At 42.4% G+C, this 22,529-nt stretch overlaps 1 protein-coding gene across 1 annotated transcript in view; it reads right to left on the reverse strand.

Moving 5' to 3' along the window:
• Window positions 1-22,529, reverse strand: part of LOC137439742 (uncharacterized) — a 94,595-nt gene that overhangs the window by 30,074 nt on the left and 41,992 nt on the right. The window contains exons 5-13 of the mRNA XM_068135796.2: window positions 19,565-19,624; window positions 19,238-19,358; window positions 18,072-18,164; window positions 9,456-9,619; window positions 6,486-6,571; window positions 2,451-2,534; window positions 680-742; window positions 476-553; window positions 290-378 (exon numbers count right to left, since the gene is read on the reverse strand). Of these exons, the coding sequence (XP_067991897.2) occupies window positions 290-378; window positions 476-553; window positions 680-742; window positions 2,451-2,534; window positions 6,486-6,571; window positions 9,456-9,619; window positions 18,072-18,164; window positions 19,238-19,358; window positions 19,565-19,624 (838 nt within the window). The remainder of the gene's footprint in view (window positions 1-289; window positions 379-475; window positions 554-679; window positions 743-2,450; window positions 2,535-6,485; window positions 6,572-9,455; window positions 9,620-18,071; window positions 18,165-19,237; window positions 19,359-19,564; window positions 19,625-22,529) is intronic.

Here is a 22,529-nt window from a genome sequence, read left to right on the forward strand (position 1 = left end):
TGTGTGTGTGTGTGTGTGTGTGTGTGTGTGTGTGTGTGTGTGTGTGTGTGTGTGTGTGTGTGTGTGTGTGTGTGTGTGTGTGTGTATGGAGCTTTTCAAATAAACTTTTATTCTTGAGATAAAGAACTCTGCAAAAACTGACACCATTATCGGTCTTGAAATCATGCACACAGCCATATATACACAGTAAAGACAAAAGTTTTATTTCATTTAACACAATCTCTGGAAAAGCACAAATAGAAACACATGCATGAAACGATTACATCATCGCCCTTTGCATCCAACTCACCTTGAAAAAGTCCCAGAAGACACCGAGCTTCATGTGCTTTATATCCGGGGAAAACATCCCAGCGAGCGAGATATTTGGCTGGTCCATGCCTACGCACAGGATTATAGGTTAACGAGACAAATGATGTACCAGTAGTTAAATACTTAATTCAGGTACAAGATGCGTTATCCCAAAAGAGTAACATACCGATGGGATATGCAGGATCTGGACCGGCCAGCATGGCATACGATAGAGCTGCATCCTTAACGGATGTGCAAATTGGGCCTGGAAAAAAAAGTCAACAATAAAAATCAGAATGATTCCACAAAAGAAATGTTAACTCACATTGCTGTGTCAATGTATAGAGGCTTCAGTTCCTCATTCTACTAGCCTCGCATCCGCTCTTCTCACCAAGTGCACCATGTGAGTAGGTAACAGGTAATACTCCATGGCAGCTGAACCGACCGTAAGTTGCTAGGGGAAGTGGCAGAGATGCAAAAAAAAATTTTTTTTTTTAATCAGCATGTCAAAAAAAATAAAAATCACTCACTATTGTCTTCATTTTTTGAAGACATTCCATAAGGGCAGTTAAAGATCGGTTAACGTGGATTTTTTATTTATTATACAACACGTTTAACAAGAAAGTTCAAACCTATTCGTCCCCACGACTCTTCTGCAGCTCCCATAAATACCTCTCTATACGTCTTCCCCTCTAAACCTCCGACTTCCTCGCTAAGCTCCTCATACTATACAGCAATGTCCGCTTTACACTTCCACCATTTGGTCCACAAGCTGAGCTTCCCTCCTCTTCTGCAAGCACACAACAGACACCACAAGCTTGTTCTCCAATGTGACTTTGCAGTCCTTAATTCTCGACAAATGTTGCTCCCTAACTATTAACAGATTAAATTCCGCCTTGTTGTGTCCACTCCTGATGATTCTCCCGCTTCTGAAAGAATGAAAAGCATGAACCATCTATAGCTAAACCGTTTCTCACGACCTACTCCACCACCAACTTCATATCTACCACCAATCTCTTCTACATGTGCATATGGACGTCTCCTGCGACGCACAGCATTACCTCCAGTTCAACCATCATTATCCTCTCCAATAAATCTCTGAACTCGATGCTGCTTCTCTACCCCCGTCAGTCGCCTGTACACCAACAAGACACACACACACTAGGTGGTTCCACATCAACCATGCCACCACTTTGTCCCTTCCAGCTCTCCACTATGACCACCTCCTTTTTGATCTCTTCTAATATGATGATCTCAACTCCATTACTTCTTTCTCCTCCTGCGTGCAACACCTTGCACCATCTTCCTCGATCTGTCTATTTTCCACTTGGTTTCCTTAACCCACATCACCCACTAACAACTAAAACAGAAAAGAAAAGTAATAACAATCAACAAAAACAGAAAAGAAAAGTAACAACAATCAACAAAAACAGAAAAGAAAAGTAATGTTTCTAGTCTTCTCTAGTCTACTCTAGTCTACTCTAGTCTACTCTAGTCTACTCTACTCTACTCTACTCTGCATCATTTGCAACCATCTCAACAACTCTCCCCTCCATCATTCCCACATTTTCACAACCTGCTGGATTTCAAATCTGGATCTCTTCCAGTCCCTCTTGACTTCGCTGTCTTGTTGCGGCCAGGAAAAGTGGTGCTCGTCTCGGCCTCGCAGAGCTAGTACCATCATGATGAGTTTGGGACATTCATAAACACTCGGCAGCACTGCCCAGGCTGACCTGCCAATGCGGTTTGTCTTCCAAGTTACCTTCTCCTCACCTTCTTCCATTGAAAGGTAGGGCCAAAAACGATATATAGAACGATATTACAAAAGGTTGTGGACGAGTTATGGCAGAACTAAGTGGATGAGTTGGTTAGGCGATACGAACCAGTCAATTAGATTTTGGTTCAGGTCTGAATCCAGATCCGGCCTATCAGTGGGATACAAAACATAACCTCTTCACTCTTCAGCCTGGTGGAGGTATGCGCTCTACCGAGTGCCGTTGTAATTTCATCTACTTGCTTGTATGTGTGTGCGTAATTTGTGTTGCAGTCTCGTGCCCTGTAAATAAAATAAAACATTTAGCAGACAATCCAGCATAATAACCAGGAATCTTTCATTCCACTTGTGTTGTTATCTAACATCTTCAGCTGGGTCAACCACTCACCCTTTAAGCCAACAATGCCACAGAAGCTGCTTGGGATGCGAATAGAGCCACCTCCATCAGCTCCAAAACTTAGAGGACATAGACCTGGCCAGGAAGACAAAAAAAAAACAACCTCATGCTTCACTCATTTAGTCTATGGGTTTCTGGGAAAAGAAATTATTGAAAATCCTTATCACATCATGGCACAACGTTAAAATAACCATTTATTCAAACACAAACAAACCTGGTGTTGGCTTAACGGTTCAGGTGACTGGCTTGAGATCTTAGAGACCCGAGTTTGATCCCCTGTCAACCTTTTGAATTAACACCAGGTGGGTTCACTCAGCCTGTCATCCTTCTGAGGTCAGCAAAACGAGCACCAGCTGACTGGTAATGGGGGGCATTGCATAAGCGACACAGCCGCACCCCAAAAATATGATGGAGCCAAGCTCAGTTCATGTATCGTTCTATTCACCCACTTCACCCCTGCAATGCTCCCATCACAGTAGTTCTCACAGACCTGCAGCCTCTGTCATCATCTCTCTGTCAATGCCACCGTCACCAAACCATAAAGGTAGGCCGGCGTTAAACAAGACAAAAACGATCCTGTCCAATTTCCTTGACATTTCTCTGTCTGCCATCGATACCTACACCTTCATCCACACCCAAGATGGCATACACGTGCACCTCATTTTATTTTGTGATCCGATCAAAGATGGCCGACTGGTAGACTGGTGGCCATTTTAGTTGTAAAAAAACTCGATGTTGAACAGGTCCTCAACCATTTCTCAGCCATGCATCTACCGATCTTGTTCAAACTTGGCACACTTGGCACTATGATGGCTTACATATGCACATCATTTTTTTTTTTCGAGATCACATCCAAGATGGCAGATTGGTGGCCATTTTGTTACTTAAACCAACTGGCAGCCTTCAACGCCGTAGAGGAAAATCACTAACATCACGGGGGCTATGACATTTTATGTCTTTTTTCTCCTTGTTGACCCTGAAGCATCATTTATATTGATGTTCCGCAACCTATGGGTCGCGAAGGATTTTCAATGGGTCGCACGATCATTTCAGAAATCGCAGGGGAAAAAAAAAAAAAACTTTATCGACGATTTACTTTTCCCGACTGAACAGAACAGAGATCAAACGAACGCCGACACAAACTTTATAGTGTGGACTCTTCTACCGCGCCGTACTGATGTACTGCGATGTACCGTGCGTGCATCCGGTCAGTCAGATCATACGTTTAGTTTCCGACACGCGAATGTCCATTGCTTTTCATTCGAAAGATTGAGCTGTGAGCGTAAGGTACTCGCCATTGCTAGAAAGTATCAGCCTGTGTTCCTGAACTATGGGTTCACCTTGAATATCGATAAGCACAATGTTCATCGACCACAGTGTGTGATATGCCTTGACGTGTTGGCCAACGAGTCCCCCAGGCCCCAAAAGCTGAAACGGCACCTCGAGAAGAAACATGGAGATCATGTCAACAAGTCGCGGGAGTTTTTTCTCCGGAAAGAACGCGAGATGAACAACAGCAAGTCAGTAATGAGTTCGGCTGTTTTTCCGTCGAAGGGACTGACCAAAGCCAGCTACCTGGTGGCGGAGAAGATAGCCAAAGAAAAGAAACCGTACACTATTGCAAGTAAGTTTTTTGTTTTTTTTTCGTAAAAGTATTTCACTGCATCGGCGGTTTGTAGGTTCATAAAGTAATACATGGCACTGTAAGTATAGTTAAATTTAGTTTTTCATTTCGTCTTTAGAATATTGATGTGTCGGGTTCTTGCTTACTATTACTCGTGCCATGTATACGTTGGTATATCACAACTTCACAAGTTTTATTGTTTGTTGCAATACAGCCATTATTAAACTTTGCCTCTTTTTTAAAAGTACGTACGGCAATCACATCGTACATATTGAATTTTTATAATGCCTTGGAACAGCGGTTCTTAACCTGGGGGTCGTGACGTACGCGCATACGCGAACACAACACTGTGTGTGGTATGTACCTTTGTTAGGTTCCTAAAAATGGGCTCAACAAATTGATATGTTATTTATAAACCCTTCATGACCCCGGAAAACCCCAAACGACCCCCAGGTTCCAGACCGCTGCCTTGGAACAAAATCAAGATTAATCATAAAGTGAAAGAAATGTTCATGTGTTATTTTATTTATCTTGTATTGAGGAGCAACTCATCCTGCCATGCGCCAAGGCGATGTGCAGAGAAGTGCTTGGAGAGACGGCGGCTTCCAAGATAAGCACCATTCCGCTTTCTGCCGACACGATTCGCCGACGGATAATAGACATGGGCGAAGACATCGAGCACCAGCTGTATGCAAACCTAGAGGCCAACAAGTTTGTCATCCAGTTGGACGAGTCAATGGACATCGCACAGAAGGCGTTGATCTTCATCTTTGAGGATCATGAAATCCGTGTTCGTAATGTATGACAAAATAGCGGCGTTCAAGTCAAAGCTGAATCTATGGAAGAGAAGAGTACAGACCAATGATGAATTTGACATGTTCGAAAACCTGGATTATCTGCTCAGCAAGAGTGTTGAGGAACGTGTGGACATTAAGGATGTCATCGTCGAACATCTGCTGAACCTGCGCAAACGATTTGACGAATACTTTCCTGTTGATCCACGCGTGGAGAAGAAGTGGCTCCGAGACCCTTATTCAGTCGATGTTCAGCAGTGCTGCAACTTGTCCAACAGATTGAAAGAGGACTTGATCGACATCGTGTCCGACGGTACACTCGAGACTGTTCAGGAAGGACACTTTAGTAAAGTTTTGGCTGACAGTGTCTTATGAGTACCCAGAGATTGAACATCTCGCGGTAAAGTTCCTGATGCCATTCACGACGACGTGGATGTGTGAGGCAGGTTTCTCAACGGTGACATATCTGAAGTCCAAGTATCGAAACAAACTGGAGACAGTGGCCCTGTGCGCCAACCTGAGAATCACATTGTCGCCACTTCAAAGCCGAATCGATGATCTCGTAGCCAATATGCAAAGTCAACCATCGCACTGATGTGGATAATCCACATCTACAATGTTGCTAACGGAACGTTTGAATTAGGCTTGTAAGTTTCACTTTCGGGTTTAATCAGTGAAAGTTGTTTATATAATGTTGTTCATGATAACGGAAAATTGAACCTGGATACAAGTTCAGATGCATATCGGGTTTTTCAGTAAAAGTTATTCTTGTTTTGTTTATCAGTTCATGTTACATTTTAAGTTCATCATCTATTCACGATGAAGATTAAAATAAAGTTCAAACACCTTATCTTGGCGTGTCACTTTAATAATTAAAGTTTTATTCTATTTCACAAAAGATACACCGCCAATGAATGTTGTGAGATTAATCTTCATCATCATCTTCTTCATCTTCATCTTCATTCATCTCTTCCGAAGCTGCTACCAAGGCAGGGAATTTATGCCTGATTGGCTGACAATAATATCAAGTGGGCGGTGTCTGTGATCGAAGTCGCAGCTCATTCTCAAGGGGGGCGTGGTCGGTCTGTGTGTCTGTGTCTCTGTCTGTCTCTGTCTCTGTCTCTGTCTCTGTCTCTCTCTCTCTCTCTCTCTCTGTCTCTGTGTGTGTGTGTGTGTGTGTGTCTCTGTCTCTGTCTATATGGTCGTGGAGATCCGTACAAAATAACAAAATAAGGACAGTGTTTGGTATGATTGTCGTCACTTTGCTTTAGTATTCAATTACGAATGGTACTACTGTACAAAGATAATGAACCGAACCGTTACCAAGATATTAACATCATAAGCAATCGATATTTCCGTGACAGTTTGTGGGGGGGGGGGGGGGGCGGTCAGATGGATCGCGAATGGATGCCTGGGTTTTTTATTGGGTCCTGGGCTAAAACGTTTGCGGAACGCAGACCTATACTGTAGCATTACTAAACAACATAAGAGATGGCTGTATTACAACATCATTCGTTAAAGGGTTAAAGATGGGTGAAGTTTGCAAAATAAATAGGGAACGACAGCAATAGCTTGGAATACGAAGCAGCAATGTGTGTTTCCATATACCTGAAGCCACAGCTGCGGCACATCCACTAGAACTCCCACCGGTGCAATGCCCAGGCTGGTATGGGTTGCATGGGGTGCCATGGTGCCTGGAAATAGCACAGACGCCACATCAGGTTCACCACGCTCTTGATGAAAAACAAAATGTGAATAGCACAAATGTCTGTGAATGCAGCAAACAATTTCCATACCCTGCAGAAGTCATGAATGAAGAGTAAACAAAATACCTGAAATGCCTTAATGAACAAAATATTTGGTTAAACACCCCAGGAAAACAACAGTGTTCCCCTCTCATCAGGTTGGATTCGATCCTATAGAGGGGTCAATATACGAAAAAAACTCACCGAACCCCAAAAGAATTGATACAAAAGGTTTTTCAATGGATTCTGGTACCATTGGGCATGCTAAATAACATACTAAAAATCTAGTAACATCTGACTTCCGGAAAGGGGTCATTTTCAAGATGGCGTCCAAGATGGCCACCAGGAGCTTAAAATGACCATATCTCATTATTCAACCTAGAAAGGTGGTTTTGGTGTCTAACCCTAGGTTTTAGGGCCCAAGGAATCCAATTGAATCAATAAAATTACCATCAGTTAATTATTTATTGACAAGTCCAAGATAGCATCCCAAGGTGACATCCTGATCCACTAAAATGGCTCTGTCGAATAGTAGTCAACCTAGAGAGATTTTTTCAGTGTGTATACCTAGGTTTAAGGCACCCAGGAAATCATCAAATTTACTTAAATAAGCACAAAGTAATCAGGTAATCCAGTAAGCCAGGTTTACCAGCCTAGGCATTTGTTGTCTTATACAGTTAGTCGCTATTCATCGTCATCCTCCGACTCCTCTGGAAGAAACTTATGTGGATTGTCACATTCTTCAAGTTGGCACGGTCCACAGGCAGTAGTACATGGTAGTCCATATCGTCTACAAGAGCAGCGGAGTGTCTTGCAGGCAGTGGAGCAGTTACAATGAATGACCTTCAAGAGACTGTCTGGAGCAGCGTTCATTCTTGACATAAGTGGGACAAACTGATTATCCTGCAGGCTCCACCCCCATTTCATGGCATCCATACCCTCTTCTTTTCCCATCCACACCATGATCTGGTAGTACGCTCTATGACAGTGAAGTTTGGTAGCAGATTCAGTTGGGGGCAGACGTTCGGGTGTTACAAAAGACGAAGCAGAGACAACCTTCTTGCTGAACGTGTTATATCGCATTGTTGCAAGGGAATCTTTGCACTTGCCACCAAAGAGGATAGCCATTACTCGGCATCCAAGGTCATCGATCACCTCTGTGGTCTGGTTTGGGATGGTGAATGTGTTGGCACAAGACCGAAGGACAGGGTCTCCTTTTACAAGCTTCTGGAAAGCAGTCTTTTTGCCAACACCAAAAATCCGAGAAGTCGTGTCACAACCAGTCATGGCATGAATGAATATCAACTGAGAACACGTCATGTCCGAGGATTTCTTTTAGACGGTTGATGTCATACACTTTAAAACTGCCATCAGCTTTGGACTTGTCTGATCTGAAATAAAGGCTCTTACTGTCTCCCTGCGCATAGTAAAGGAGTAAGACAAGGAGATCAGTATCTTCTCCAATCAGTGTAGTGGTGTGTAGAAGAGATGCCTCCACTGCAGCCTTTACTATATCTATGTCAGCATCTCCAGGTGCATTGACCATAGTGCAATACCTTTCTCTCAGTTCATCACTTATCATCCCGATCAGTCTCTGTTTATTGATATCTCTTGACAGGACCTCCTCCTTCTTGCCTGAGAACTTTGTCTCAGCAGTGAAGCTGACAATGGGATGAATATTGTGTCCTCTTCTCTGATGCGTGTTGTCTTTAATGGACGGCCCTTCCTCATAGCCATCAAAGACAATGGTCGTAGCTGAACCATAATCTGAAACACACACTTGGTTCATTAGCTGGTGAGTCGGAGGACGACGATGAATAGCGACTAACTATAAGACAACAAATGCCTAATGGGCTGGTAAACCTGGCTTACTGGATTACCTGATTACTTTGTGCTTATTTAAGTAATTTTGATGATTTCCTGGGTGCCTTAAACCTAGGTATACACACTGAAAATATCTCTCTAGGTTGACTACTATTCGACAGAGCCATTTTAGTGGATCAGGATGTCACCTTGGGATGCCATCTTGGACTTGTCAATAAATAATTAACTGATGGTAATTTTATTGATTCAATTGGATTCCTTGGGCCCTAAAACCTAGGGTGACACCAAAACCACCTTTCTAGGTTGAATAATAATTGAGATATGGCCATTTTAAGCTCCCGGCGGCCATCTTGGACGCCATCTTGAAAATGACCCCTTTCCGGAAGTCAGATGTTACTAGATTTTTAGTATGTTATTTAGCATGCCCAAAGGTACCGGAATCCATTGAAAAACCTTTTGTATCAATTTCTTTGGGGTTCAACCATATATTGACCCCTCTACTAGTCACAACACTAGACAAGGTGCTGCTTTTCTCTCAGCAATGGTCGAAGGCCCAGAATCCAAAACCAGAGGTGAGGACCGACTCCATGGACATTTCACAGGCATTCGACAGTCTAACATCCTGCTCTGCGCACCAAGCTGTCTGCGGTATACAAGGCTAGCTTCATACCTAGCTTTCTGACTTCCTTCAGTCAAAATAAGTCCGAAAGCATGCATTGCGATTAATGAGATGTTCTGCTCTCGTTTTCCAGTGGAGGCTCAAGTGCCGGAAGGCCAATCCTGTTCCTCACAGACAAACAACCTCTTCGATGCTGTTCTGAAAGATGGAACGTCTTTCAATCCTGGTAAGTTTCACAGTCTCACCGTGTCGCTCCATAAGGATCATCAAATGATGCTTTCATCCACGTTATCACTCGGCAACCACTGGAAGAGGTTCGACCTCTTGAACTTGTACAAGCTGCTTTAAAATATATAAGTGAAACATCAAATGCATCACAGGAAAAAGTACCTGTTTGGATTGCAGCCAGTGATACCAAGCCCCAGCTCATGCATATTCGACACGCCAATGATTACTGCGCCAGCCGCACGCAGTCGAACCACCAACGTTGCCTCGCTTTTATTTTCCTCTTCATCACCCAAGAACACAGTCCCTGCACGATGATGGTATGGCATCTGCCAAACCAAATGTTGGTATATTGTATTTTGACTTCCTGTTATCAAGTTGTTAAAATAATCTCACTGGGTAGATGTGTTATTGAAAAGATAAATAAATAATACGAATAAATAAGCACTTCAATAGAGCAAAAAGTACAAATTTCTGGAAGACTACAATATTTACAACAGACAATAAATACAGGCAGGAATAACAGATAACAAGAACGTCAGTCAGTAGAGCGCATACCTCCGCCAGGCTGAACAATTTACGTTTTGTATCCCACTGATAGGCCGGATCTGCTGACCTGAACCAAAATATAATGAACTTGTTCTTGTCATCTAACCAACCCATCCATCCATCACGTTTGTCATAATCCATCCACAACTTTTTATGATATCGTGCTATACTGTATGCCATTTTTGGCCCCATCCTCAGTTGTGAAGAATCACTTAGAAATTAAAATATATTCTCAGAGGTGGATCCGATTTCAGATCTTTACCAAAATTGAATCAGTTCTTCCTTGTCACACACCCAACCTTTCCACCAAGTTTCGTCCGAATACATCCATAACCTTTTGAGATATTGTGCTATATATAGTTTTTGGTCCAATCACTCAATGATGAAGAATCACTTAAAAAGTTCTCTTTTCTGGATCTTCATCAAAATCGAATCATTTCGTCCTTGTCACACAACCAGCCTCCAGGTGGAGTGAGCCAGGTGGAGTGAGCCGTTCTAACTACGTCATAGACGTAATGACGTAGCGTGACGGCCGGACACAAAACTGCCGCTACTTTAATATATGGAAGATGATATATTTTAACCTCCAGTAACGTTGCAGTCACTACGAAGGAATTAGTGTTACAATTAGATTTACTATAATATTAGGCAAGATTAAAAAAATGAGTTGGTGATCGTCCTTTTTTCTCAAAAGTTCGGGTAGGGAGGGAGGTTTTTTTTTTTTTTTTTGGTTTTTTTTTTCCTACTTTCCATTGAGTTTTGTTGACATGGAAAAATATGAAATAAAGACTCCTTTCTCCTCAAAATGTTCAACTTGTTCTTCTGTGGCAGCTGAGTGAGCGGGAATATAGGTGGCAGGCAAGTACAAAAAGCATCATCACGGGCAGCATTCATGAGGACACTAAAAACAGTTGGTCGACTATCGGGTTCCATCCTGTGATCCGTGGCCGTGTCTGCAGCCAACACAAATTTGAGAAATGAGCCAAGAGTCTTTGTCACATCAGAAACTTTGCAAGCTGGTGAAACTTCAGTCATGTCAGTTTTACTGGGGCCGGCGAATACTTTGACAAAAGTACCGCGTGTATCGTCAGGCAATGGCTCCCTATCCCCATCATACTTGCCGTCTGAGAACTCTGCATAGAAGTCCGAGATTGTAACATCCAACTCGATATTGCACGCAAACCAGTCCTTCACCGTCTTGGAAGAGCCCTCACGGGCTTTTGATGCGATCACAATAGCCATTTCAAGCCGATTCTATCACGAATCGATACAGATTTCAGCGGGAAAAATCTCACACAATAGCCGCCATGAATGGCGAACGTAAAATGGGTGAAGTTGCCTGAGCCTGAGGCACTTGCGACGCTCTGCTCAGCACGCACTGCGCATGCGGTGCAGAACGGCGCCAAATTTGACTGTGAAAAGATCGTTTTTGAATGATTTTTTTCAAAATAAAAAATAAAAAAAGTTTCGGGTCGGGTGTGTTTCGTAGGGTCGGGCGGGGACGATCACCAACTCATTTTTTTTTTCTGGCCTTAACGATACATCATCATTACTTTGAAAATGATATTACTGAAAAAAAAACCGAGGCTAATTCCATACTTCCGCGTTATTTATACCATGCACCGCTTATCGATTCATGAACCATACACCGCTTCAATCTAGAAACTTTTCAATAACGACAAAGGGATAACACAATCGACAGCGTTACGATTATATCTATCTTCTTCTATATATATAAAAGAAAGTTTTTGTTTTGTTTGTTTGTTTGTCTGCACGTGCTAATCTCCTGAACGGTGAAAGATAGGAGGAAACCTCCGAAACAAAAAATGCCAGGACGGGCCCCGTGAAGGTTATAGGCTAGGTGGCGAGGCCGGTTAAGGCCGCCTCGGCCGGGCTGGGCCCATTTCGCAATAAATCTTCTTCTTCTTTCAAAATTCTCTTGAAGTACAACTTCCGCACTTAATAGGAATATCTGACTGATTGCAACACATGCTTTCAAAATTCTCTCTCACGGGGCCCGACAGAAGAAAGAACAAGGAATCGTTGAGCACTAACTGATACTGGGCTCGCGTCAGACCTATGTACAGAAGATTAAATTCATTCAAAAAGAACCCAGGCAACGCCGGGTGCATTCAGCTAGTCTTCTTCTTCTTCTTCTTCTATCTACAGTCACGTGAAAAAGTAAGTACACCCCATGTAAAGTTTTGACTTTTTCAACATATTTCAACATACAGCTATTTGATCTTCATTTCAACAATATTGATATAGAAAGGTGAAATACTATAACAAATATCATGAAACATTTACATTTTGTAGTCCATTGTATAATTTAAATAAACAAATGCAAATTTCACATGTGGAAAAAGTAAGTACACCCTTGGCTCTAATAGGTGGTTTTGCCCCCTTTGGCAGAAACAACCTCAAGTAGGCGTTTCTTATAACTGTCTACGAGTCTCTGACATCAAATGGGAGAAATTTTTGCCCACTCCTCCATGCAGAATTCTTTCAGCTGTGCGATGTTTGAGGGGTTTCTTGCATGCACAGCTCGTTTCAAATCCCCCCACAACATCTCAATGGGATTTAGATCCGGGCTTTGACTTGGCCATTCCAGAACCCTCCATTTCTTTCTTTTCAGCCATTCCTTGGTGGATTTACTGGTATGTTTAGGGTCATTGTCATGTTGCAAGGTCCACCTTCGGTTGAGCTTCAACTTTCCGACAGATGGCCTCACATTATCCTCAAGCACCCTCTGGTACAATGAAGAATTCATCGTGGATTCTACGATGGTGAGCTGCCCAGGCCCTCATGCAGCAAAGCTGCCCCAAACCATAATATTTCCACCACCATGCTTTACAGTTGGTATCAGGTTCTTGTGGTCAAATGCTGTCTTTGGTTTTTGCCAAACATGTCTTCTGGTACTGTGGCCAAATAGCTCTACCTTTGACTCACCTGTCCAGAGCACATTGTTCCAGAAGTGCTGGTCTTTGCCTAGGTGTTCATTGGCAAACTTTAGTCATGCCCTGATGTTCTCTCTGGACAGCAAAGGTTTCCTCCTGGCACACCTCCCATTTAGATCAAATTTGTGCAGCCTCTTTCTAATGGTAGACTCGTGCACTTTGACATCAACAGTGGCAAGAGCTACCTGTAGGTCACGTGATGACATTCTGGGGTTCTTCGAGACTTCTTTCAGCATCTTGTGGTCTCCTTTCAGGCTTAACTTGCTGGGGCAGCCTGGCCTGAACAAGTTGGCAGTTGTTTGGAATCTTCTCAACTTGTAGATGATCTTTCGGACAGTTGAATGATTGATTTCAAATTGCTTGGAGATCTTTTTAAATCCCTTCCCAGACTCGTAGGCATCTATAACCTTCTTTCTGAAGGCCTCAGAGAGAGAGCTCTTTTGATCTAGGCATGGTGACGCCGCACACTTGAACAAAGAGCAAACCAAACTAAATGTCTGAGGTTTAAATAAGACAGGTTCCTCCAAGATCCTCTCTAACGATGTTCTAATCATTTGCACCTGAGCTGGTGCACCTGATTCTAATTTTAGGTATTTGAAGTAGTGATAAATGTAGGGGTGTACTTACTTTTTCCACATGCAAAATTTGCATTTATGTTTATTTAAATTATACAATGGACTACAAAATGTAAATGTTTCATGATATTTGTTATTTTATATCACCTTTATCTATCAATATTGTTGAAATGAAGATCAAATAGCTGTATGTTGAAATATGTTGAAAAAGTCAAAACTTTACATGGGGTGTACTTACTTTTTCACGTGACTGTATATTCTTATTCTTCTTATCTATATATTTATATATATAAAAGAAAGTTTTTGTTTGTTTGCACGCGCTAATCTCCTGAACGGTGAAAGATAGGAGGAAACCTCTGAAACAAAAAATGTCAGGACGGGCCCCGGGAAGGTTATAGACTAGGTGGCGAGGCCGGTCGACGCCGCCTCGGCCGGGCTGGGCCCATTTCGCAATTAAAAGCCGAGCTGAATTATAGTAGTCAATCTTCTACGGCCGCGAGTTAAAGCTGAATTATCGTAGTAAATTCATTCAAAAAGAACCCGGGCAACGCCGGGTGCATTCGGCTAGCTTACTATATTATTAGTATTAACGCTATTATTATTATTACTAGCCGAAACCCGTGGAACATCCACGGAAGGGAGGATGTGGTGTATGGATAGAGTGTACCATTATGGATGGCATAGGGGATTTGCTTGTCCGAGTAAGAGTTAGGAAGAAAGATGAGAATGAAGAGTGCGTATATGAACAACGTATTTATTGCAATCTACTTAAATGACAACGCTACGATATACTTTTGAAAAATGAATGGATTCGTAATAGGAATCGGCATAGCACCACTCTGGGATTGTCCACTCAGTGGACGGCTTGCTGTCGCCTTCGACTGTCCAATCAGCGGACGGCTTGCTTCGCCTTCGCCCAGCAGACGCCAATACGATGGCATCGTAAGATGGCGTCGTATCGGCAGTTAATCGGATGCTTTTGGGCTACAACGTCGGCTAATTCCGATTTTTCGAGTATGGCTGTACGTGATAAACAAAGAGCGCGGTTCGTAGATCGTAAATCCATTAGTGCCGTGGGCATCGGGTCACTGGGTGCGGCGTAAAAGGGATAACAAAGTCGAGTCCTTACGCTATTATTATATAGATTACAAAAGCAACACTACTGTATTAAGAAACCTGGGCTAATTTGTCCGACGCGGCCTGAAGGCGAGGCATGAAGCCCAAGGGCTATACGTACCATGTCGTTGGAAAATCCATAACGTCTATGCTTTCAATATTTGATGATCATTTTAACAATCGGTTTGTTTGTGCTTCACACTGAATGAAAAACGTAAGGGTAGAGCATGGCGATTGTGATATATGACAGGTTCGACGATATGTTCGGCCTGAATGAAATTGGAATTAAAATGCCAGAGTGTGGAGTCAGCCATTGTACGCCGTAATGACAGACATAATCACATCACCCTGTCATGTGACCAGATCCTCAGCTCTGATTGGTATACGTTTGAGGGGGCATACATACATACATTCATACATACATACATACACTGTTCTAGACTGCTTTGCCCTATGGGCTACGCCATAAAAAAACAAAGCAGGGATGCGGGGGAAGTCAAAGCTTCCCCCTCGTCAAACATTTCCATCAAAGCTTCCCCCTTACCCCACCCATCTCAGCACAGCTCAATTTCTCACTGTTCGTGTACCAACTGATCTTACACCTTCCAACCTCCAAGAGTCCTTTTGGCTGTGATTTCCCCTCCAACCCTTGTTTGTATGTGTGTTGTACCTCCAAAGAGTCAAGACTCCATCTACAGCTCTCTGACACCATGGATCAAATCTTAACCACACATCCCGATTCTCTCTTCCTCTTTGTGGCAATTTCAATTGGCGCAATGCCAATTGGCTGCGTGTTGGTACCACTCTCATGAACCATGGCACATCAGCAAAGAACTTGTGTGATTCAATGGGACTCGCTCAATCTGTTAACTGACTGACCCGGATTTCTCTCAATGGCAAATCCTCTTTTCCAGAGTTGGTGATGACAAACTTCTCCGCAAATGTCTTCTGCACTTCCTCTGCTCCAATTGGTTCATCTGGTCATGTGGTTGTGATGGTCAACATCTCTCCAGCTATTCTCAGCGCCCTCCCAGCACCAGCGAGTCTGGCAGGGTCTGCAAGCAGCCATCACACTTCAGGAATGGTCTCCTATATCTACTTCTCCTGATATTAACTCATCCTGGGAAATTCTGCCACAGTAACAAGCTCTTTCACGTGCACAGATCCATCCCATCTTGTCCTACCCTTCTTCCTGCCCTCGATACACTAAATCCTGTGGTGAGGCAGTTGCTTTGAAGCAACTTGCATTCTCTTCCTGGAAGGCAAAGTCGACCAAAGGCAATCTCAGATGATTCCATAAAGTCTGCAACAAGTGTGTGCGCACTCTCATGAGAGCCAGAAAACAATATCTGTCCAACCTCAAACTTGTCTCCCTCCTCTAAAAGCTGGTAGTGGTTTATTAGGTCTGTTCTCTGGTGTATGCTCACCCTCCGTCCCTGCCTTCACTTAAAATGGCATCACAGCAGATTCTGCTCCTGAGAAGGCCGAATGCCTCAATTCTGTGTTTGCTTACAAATCTTGTGTTCCCAACCCCTCGCTCTTCATACCCACCCTACCCAGTCACACACAACTGCTCCTGGACTCCGTCTCACCAAACCTGACATGTTCACAGGCAGCACTCACGCAAGGTTCAAAGTCCATTTACTGGTAGGGGTCCGTCGGAGGTTTGTGTAACACACTCACGTCCACTCGGACCTTGCACTGGCCCACATAGTCGCGAGTTTGCAGTACGGGTAGCTGCCCATTCGGCGAGCTGAGAAAATATGAGTCTCTCATTAAACAGAAGCACACCCCTTTATCTCAGGTGCTTTTGGCTTTGTTAGAAGCTTTGCGAGCCATTTCAGGTAACAATGCTTATCCAGCACACACGACATACTTCATGGTGCCTGGAACACCACTGTTTGTAGGGGTTTCTGTACATTCACACCGAGCATTCTGGGGCAGATTACATCACTTCAAAAGTTGTGTATTGCGCATCTCTTTTCTCGACTATAGAACCTCCTCCCTTAATCTCTCCAATCGTGCTCTTTCCACTCCAATAAAATGAAAGGAAACCCCTTTTTTCCACTCCTCCTTTGCAATCTACTGCCCCTCTTTTCCCCTCTTTTATATTCTCACAGATTCTCCTCTGCACCCGTACTCTTCCACATTTACCCCTTTTGTCAGTTTTTCCTGCTGCTTCGACCACTAAGCAGCAGGAAATAAATAAAGAAAACTAAAAACTAAATAAACAAGCATTCTGAGTATTGTGCTGCAATACATGTCCCCTACCAAAGTTCAAAGTGCCATAACTTTGTCAAAAATGATTGAATATGCAAATTTATGCACGGTTGATGCTGGTTTTCAAACTTGATCTGAGGTATGCTGAGACACGTGTGTGTCACGCCTCTCCTCGTTGATAAGCCCGCAAGGTCGCTCCGTGGAGCAGCCTGCACGTATTGCACTGTGTGAATTATATAATTACCAACTCATGGTCTGAGGTACTAGCGATTCAAGACATCCATTTTTAAAATATTTTCGTTTAATTAACGATATCTGCCAAACCACGTGACCTATCGCAAATTACAAAAGGACATTTTAGTAGACCGACATGCTGAACAGATCTGTGAAGTTTCCCCTCGATTGGATCACAAATGAGGGAGGAGCTCTGTTTTAAAGGTTAATGCTTAAAAACGTCATAACTCTGAAACCATGTGACGCATGACGTCATGCCTGGTGACTTTTTTGTTCGTCATGGGTATGCGATCCTGCCTGCAAAGTTTGGCCTCGATCTGTTCATCCGTTGCAGAGAAAAATGGGTTTTCGTGTTTTCACGAAAAACAATATGGCGGCCGAACCACGTGACCTGTGACGTCATAATTACCATTAAAATATTCTACAGACCGAGTCCCTCCTACGGTGAAAATTTGATCTGAATCGGTCCAATTATTGCAGAGAAAATGTTTTTTAAAGGAAATTAAAACTTAAAATGGCACTGAGTTAAGGATCATCAGAATTCCCAAAGTTCAAAGTGCCATAACTTTGTCAAAAATGATCGAAACGTCGTGAAGTTCGAACTTAATCTGTAACTTATCATGAGGAAACCATGTGCCAAGTTTGAAATCATTAGCATTAAGCGTTTAGAAAAAAAGTCCGGAAAGCTGTTCTTTGCGTGACGGACTGACGGAGGGACGGCGTGCAAACCTATAGTCCCCTCTGGTGTACACCGGTAGGGGACTAATAAAGAAACCCAGAACGGACACTTTGTCCTGTTTGTACGTCACGAAAAGTATTCATTCCTTCTGCATTTCTCATCCTGCCTTGTATGCCAACTCCCTCTTGTACCATAAATGCATCAACATCACCCCTTCGTCATTCACCTCTTCCATGAGCCTTAATCTTTACAGCAAGTAAAACACCAAAAAGACACTTTGGAAACGCAGGCTTGCCTGCAGCGAGACAGAATCATACCTTGAGGATTAGTTCAGGAATAACTGCATTCTCAGAAAGTTAGCTTGGCATGAAAATGCTACCACCATAGTACACATGCACTACCCCCACATGAGTTGCCCAAGCTGCACAGAGATTTTTCTTGGCACACTCACCACTTGATACTGCTCCTTAATGCAGACCGGCACACCATCCAACACAGACAGAGGCTTTCCAGCCTGATACCGCTGTGTGGCTGCAGAAGCCATCTGCAAAAAAGAGAAACCAACTTCTCATCCATTTTTAATCGCAGATTTACAGTCGGTAGATTTCATATTGCATTTAAGTGCTGTGATCATAAGAAAAACAAGGATTAATTATTAAATACTAGAAAGCATCTCAAGATGCAAAGGCCAATTGCTTTTGCTTTGAACGTGACAAAAACAACAACTGAAAAGTACAAACCCCCAAAAAAGTACATTTTATTAATTAGTGTTCTCCATGTTGTCATAAAAGGAGTTTGTTGAAAATCTGATGGCAAAAGCTAAAGTGGTAAATAAATGAAGAAACCCAGAAGCGATTCCAAAACACGGCTGGCTCACGCTGTGTAGAGACGGATGGGCTAATTGAGGCCTATTTCATTGAGTCACTTTGAGGGCACTGAGTTGAAGGCATTGAGGCACTCATTGTGACTCAATGCCCTCATTATTAATTATTCTTCTCCATATGCTCACAAGGGTTTGTTGAAAATCTGATGGCAAAAGCTCAAACGGTATCAAAAACCAAAAAAACCAAAAAAAAAAACCGTTATGACCGACACACCACACACCCACCACTGCATGGGCAGGTGGGCCAATTTGAGAATACCAGGTGTGAAATACAGCAAGCAAGAAAGCAAATAAATACAGTCAACCTTCATTGATCTACAGTGTCATGGACAAACAAGAGTGAGAATTGCTTTGCAATACATTTCCCTTACTGATGTGATATTTTCAAAGTCCAAAAGGGCATAACTGAAAAATTGACGAAAATCCCTGAAACTCGAACTTGTTCTGCAACTTGTCATAATAAAGCCATGTACCAAGTTTTAGTTGAATATGTTAACGGGTATGGGAAGAAAGTCTGGAAAACCACAGCCGGACGGAGAGCAAACTTATAGCCCCACACTTCTCCCCCTCTCCCCTTAGTGAAACAGGTAGGGGGCTAATAAGATAATTTTTATAATTAGCTGGAACAAACAGGATAATTCCCCCTCCCTTCCTTCCCTTCACTTCACTTCCCCACAAACAGAAAATTACCTTCCGCCACACCACTCTAAATAAATCAGGTTGTTGTGGCTTACCTTTCGTACTTCCGTTTCACTGGACTGCACAATGGCACACAGAGGGGGTTTGTATGCTTGAGCCTTGTGCATCGCCTGCAGAATATGCTCTGCCACCTCCACAGGGGTTGCTACTCCTGACCTGAAATATTTAGGACTGAGGTCAATGTTTCTCCACAAGCACAACATGGATCAAACTGTTTAGGCCCCATGGAGTAACAGAGCCAAGGATTTTTTTTTTTTTTTTTTTTGGGATACAGAATCGAGGCTCGTGAAAGAGCTAAGATTAAGCCGTGAGGACGAAAAAAAAAACACAAAAACGAATCGAGTCCAAGGTGACCGACCAACCTGTATGCTTTCACAAAGCACGAGATGCCTTTGAAGGCAAATCCATGATAATCCGCCTCTCTGAGGAAATGCAAGAACAAACAATATTGATCAGCTGAGTTTGGATAAGCAGGAAAAACTGACAACAAATATTCTCAAGATTGTTAACACCCCAACTTGTGATTGTGCAAAATTGATTTCCTTCGAGGTTCTTGAAACAAATCCATTTTAATTACGATTCAAAAGAAAACCAAACATTTCCATTCCAATGCATTTTGCGCATTTAAACTTGATGCTATTCGGTGCTATCCCATATATTAACAAATGTGCATGTGCAGGGTTGTCACATTACCGACTGTTCGGTAAAAACTCTTACTCTTTTTTTTTATTTTTCTTTAAGCAGAGTTGGGCCCTGGAGTTGCGTATGCTCACCTCTAAACCATGTAGACCGTGTTAGAATCCCGACACAGCTATAAACTGTCATCCCAGCGTTCCACAGACGTCAGACAGGGCGAATTATAAGTGTGTGTGCGCCGTCCCTCGGATGGACGTTAAACCGAGCTTCCTGTTCGCCAGCATTCGTTTGTGGACGTTAACCCTGAGATGCAGGCGTCAAAAATCCTACATAAACGCAGCCATTGGGCCTCGGAGGCCCAACGGATGTATTCGTGTAATGTTTTTCTTTTTATAGATTTTTTTTTATCATATCCTTTTTCAATCCAAGTCGATGCTCATGGATGTGTATTTGCTCAGAAAATGTGAATCATTGATCCTATTATAGTTGGAAGAATCCCATACAATTAATGAATCTTTTTTTCTTTTTTTTTTGCAAAATTTTTTTTGTTCTTGGTTTTTCAACTTTTTTCTCTCTAAAAGGTTGAGGCTCATGGAGGAGTATTTGCTCCAAAATATGATTCACTGATCCTTTTAGTTCGAATGTATATGACCACAACTGTAAAAAAAATCCTACACCAATGCAGCCATTGGGCCTCGGAGGCCCTACAAATGTATTCGTGTACAGTTTTTATATTTTATATTTTTTATAGATTTTTTTTTCTTTCATATCCTTTTTCAATCTAAGTCGATGCTAAGCAAAAAAATTATATAACATGAATATAACACAAGAAAAATTATGAGGCACCTCTAATGCCCTAGGTCTGCATTAGTGTTATGAATGAAGAATGAAGATTTTCCCACTAACCTGAATGGAATTTTCATATTTTTGTCACTGAATTATTTGTAACCAAGTTATAGGAGCATATAATGAGGCTCATATCAAGAAAATAATGATATAACATAGAAGTACAACAACATTTATGTGGGGCCTCTAAGGCTCCAGGCCTGCATGTCAGATTTTCAGGTTATAAGTGAAGAATGGAGATTTTCCCACAAGCCTGAATGAATTTTTTTTTTTTTTTTTTTTTTGTATACTGAATCGAGGCTCGTGAAAGAGCTAACATTTATTTATTTATTTATGTCACTGAATTTTGTGTAACAACATGAAAGTCGGTGAAAATGAGGCTCATTCCAAAAAACAACTGTACAACATCGTTTTTGCAACAAAAAACAACAACCTTGTGGGCCTCCGAGGCCCAATCACTGCATCCAAGGGTTAAAGATCCCATCGTATAGTTTGTGAAGAGTAGGTGAGGTATCTCTGGAACCAAGAACAAGTTCCAAATTCCTGCCCTGACTACTTGATCGAATGTCAGGTCAGTCCAGCCAGTTCGTGAAAGACTTGGGCCAAGATTCCCCCAACCATCCCCGCAAGTGGGAATAATAGAAGCCGGTAGAGAAGATGATTTAAGCAGCGTGTCACAGCACTCTGCTCTGGAAATGTTTTTATTTACTTATCAATTAGATTTTTTTTCTTCCTCAAATATGGTTTTATCACAAAGCTCATCATTATAAACAAAACAGCAGAACTATGAAGAAATATCATCAAAACATGTAAGAATAATGGTTAGCACAAGAAAAACTTAGTAAACCAAACTGAGAAAGGTTGACCGAGTTTGCTTCAAATAAATAAATAAAACCAAGGGCATTGTCTCCAAAATGTTTATGTTATTTACGCAACATCGCATTTAGTTCCTCCACGAGCCTCGACTTTGTCGACTAAAAAAATGTATCAGTGTATTTATCACTGGCGCACGCAGTCAAATGTACAAACTCAATCAAGAGCCGTAAACTTGAGAGAACAGAACCGTTGTACAGGTTGTTTTTTTAAATTATCCCCATGCTTAAAAAAAAAAAAAAAAAAAAAAAGGGGTTTCATTATAATCGGCTCCGTCTGTCCGTCCGTCCATCCGTCCATCCGTCCGTCCATCCATCCATCCATCCATCCATCAATCAATCCATCCATCCATCCATCCATCCATCCATCCGCCACGCTATCTCACCATCAAAGGATGTGCAGAAATTCAACAAACTTGGTAGTGATAATCACCACATAGCAGGAAGGTGTGAGAACCTATGATTTTTGGCCCCACCCCAAAGGGTGGGGACAGAGAGTCACATGGCTCAAAACGGGAAGAAAAAAAAAATTAACTCTAAATTTGATATTGGTCATTCCTGGTGGAACTTTTGAGAATCTTTACTTCTGCCAGCGAAGGTAGACGGAGGTTATGTTTTCACCCCTGTTTGTCTGAGTAGGATATCTAAAAAAGTGGTGGACGGATTCAGATGAAACTTGGTGGGCAGGATGGGTATGTGACAAGGACTACTTGATTCGATTTTGGTGAAGATCAGGATCCGGATCTGGATACGATAAGTTTTTAATTTAATAAGTGATTCTTCAAAATTTAGAGGTTGCTTAAGGTCTGGATGCAGTCCCGGCCTATCAGTGGGATGTATACATACCGTAAACTGTTAAGCCTTGCAAGAGGTATGCGCTCTACCGACTGCCATTCTAGTTCAACTTTGCTTTAGGTGGAAAGCGTGAGGATTAGCGACGGAACACCATTGACTATTGTAACTGCCTTATTTG

The sequence above is a fragment of the Myxine glutinosa genome, chromosome 14 (genome assembly GCF_964187855.1).
Source record: "Myxine glutinosa chromosome 14, kmMyxGlut1.1, whole genome shotgun sequence".
Taxonomy (NCBI): domain Eukaryota; kingdom Metazoa; phylum Chordata; class Myxini; order Myxiniformes; family Myxinidae; genus Myxine; species Myxine glutinosa.